The sequence below is a fragment of the Camelina sativa genome, chromosome 7 (assembly GCF_000633955.1).
Source record: "Camelina sativa cultivar DH55 chromosome 7, Cs, whole genome shotgun sequence".
In the NCBI taxonomy this organism is placed as follows: Eukaryota; Viridiplantae; Streptophyta; class Magnoliopsida; order Brassicales; family Brassicaceae; genus Camelina; species Camelina sativa.
Genome location: NC_025691.1, coordinates 26,154,836 through 26,156,744, shown reverse-complemented (window position 1 = coordinate 26,156,744; position 1,909 = coordinate 26,154,836). Strand labels below are relative to the sequence as shown.

Genomic DNA, 1,909 nt, shown 5'->3' with positions numbered 1-1,909 from the left:
ATGAACTCAAGGACTCCACAGTGAGAAACACGTTCAATTCCAGCATTACGAAGCTCAAACAGCATTGGATAGTCAATATGCAAAGAAGCTGTAAAGTTTCCTCAATATTAGAGCTATGATATTTTCCCAAGTTTAACATATTAAATCAAACTCAAAAGAGGAAATCAGTGGGAGCATACCTAGACGATCAAGGGCTGATGGTGGCATTATAACTGAAAAAAGAATTAACACAAATCAAACTTCGAGCTTGAACAATATGGATGAAAACAAACAATGGCGTCTAGATAGAAAGACTTACTCTTGTCACCACTTTCAATTTGTGGCTGCAGAACGAGAAAAGGGAATAGAAATCAGAAACAAGAAAATAGAAATCAAGTATGCAGAATTTTGAATTTGAATCTGAGAATTGTCAAAGAATTCATCAAGTAGAACCTGTAATGTTACAACAAAATAAGACTCCAAGATTAACTAAAAGTAAGAGAGCTGAAACCAAACCTTGTCGATAAAAGATGCCGGATAGCAGCAATAACTCTGCTCAAAGGTCGTTCCATGATAATGGTATCCATCGAAAAACTGCATCGTGTTAAGTTCCAAAGGTTTAGACAAAACAACATGTAAGTGATTACTAAACTAGCATTAATGGTTAAAAAATGAAACCTTTGAAGACACTTACCATAGTTTGTTTTTGGTGTTTGATAAAGAGAATAAGTTAACTCAGGCAATCAACTGTCAACATACCGCAAAAAAAGAAACGTCACACAACTCAAATTAGAAGAGATCCAAATCAGACAAGATATATAAAAATAAATATTAGGGTTTCAAATCGTCAATCGTGGGCAACAATTCCAAGCAGCAAGGAACATCCAAGTCGGTGACTTTGACAAACNAAAAAAAAAAAAAAAAAAAAAAACCCTAAGACTTCAATTTCGAATCTCAGAAAACCTAAAAAAAAGTTCGAAGAACCATCTCTATAACTCGCAAAATCAAACCTTTTTCAAACAAAACCAAGTAAGATCCTTGGAAACCTATCCCAATACGACTCACCAGGAATCCCCAAGAGAGAAGAATCCAATCACAAATCCAAGAGTGAGATCGATTCAAACAAAACCAAAAGCTTTACAAAATTGAAAGCTCGCGTTGAGATTATCAGAGATAAAAGAAGACCACAAAAACTACCGATTGAGCTACCCCGACCATTAAATTTACCTGTGGGAGAGTTTTATTCGATTCCGGACACAAACAAGTAAAGATGTGAACTTTGATGGGGTGACCTGTGCTGTGGTAATGTATATATACCATGCGGTGCGTATTGAGTCTATGTCGACATACATAATATTGGGCCAAATAAAATAAAAAAAGCCCATTATTTACGGTTGGCCCATTGATGGCTTTTTAAATAAACACAGAGTGAGAAACTCACAATCTGACCAGATATTTTACCCAATCAGGGACTCATGAGGATTCAGGGAGAGAAGCAGAAATGGAGCTAACACTGAACAGTGGCTTCAAGATGCCGATCGTCGGCTTAGGAGTATGGAGGATGGAGAAAGAAGGGATCCGAGACCTTATCATCAATGCTATCAAGCTCGGCTATCGCCATCTCGACTGTGCTGGTAACTCTATCTCTCCTCAGTCAGACCTAGACCTATTGTGGTTGCTTCGGGTTCGTTTGAAGATGTGAATTTATTGGGGTTTGTGGCGTGTTCAGTATTAAAGCTTAAAACTTAATTAAAGATGGTCTAAGATTTGGGAGCTGAAGTGAGTACTCTCTGTAGATCTTTATTTGTATTTGTTGCTTCAGTATTTGGAATCACAGAATGATCTAAAGTTTTTGCTCTGTAGATGATTATTTTGTGGTAGCTTTTGTAGCTGTTACTTGTAATGGACATGGTTCATTTTGACTTTTGAC

General features: G+C 36.9%; 1 protein-coding gene and 1 pseudogene across 2 annotated transcripts in view; one reads left to right on the top strand and one right to left on the bottom strand.

Moving 5' to 3' along the window:
* The window catches only part of LOC104702670 (ubiquitin fusion degradation protein 1 homolog), a 3,836-nt gene extending 2,558 nt beyond the window's left edge, over positions 1–1,278 (bottom strand). The window contains exons 1-6 of one of the 2 annotated variants that reach the window (XM_019227902.1): positions 1,207–1,278; positions 674–726; positions 496–573; positions 299–323; positions 180–212; positions 6–88 (exon numbers count right to left, since the gene is read on the bottom strand). In XM_019227902.1, coding sequence (XP_019083447.1) covers positions 6–88; positions 180–212; positions 299–323; positions 496–573; positions 674–676 — 222 coding nt within the window. In that variant the 5' untranslated portion in view covers positions 677–726; positions 1,207–1,278. The other variant, XM_019227903.1, reaches the window with a different exon arrangement.
* The window catches only part of LOC104704953, a 2,477-nt pseudogene continuing 1,992 nt past the window's right edge, over positions 1,425–1,909 (top strand).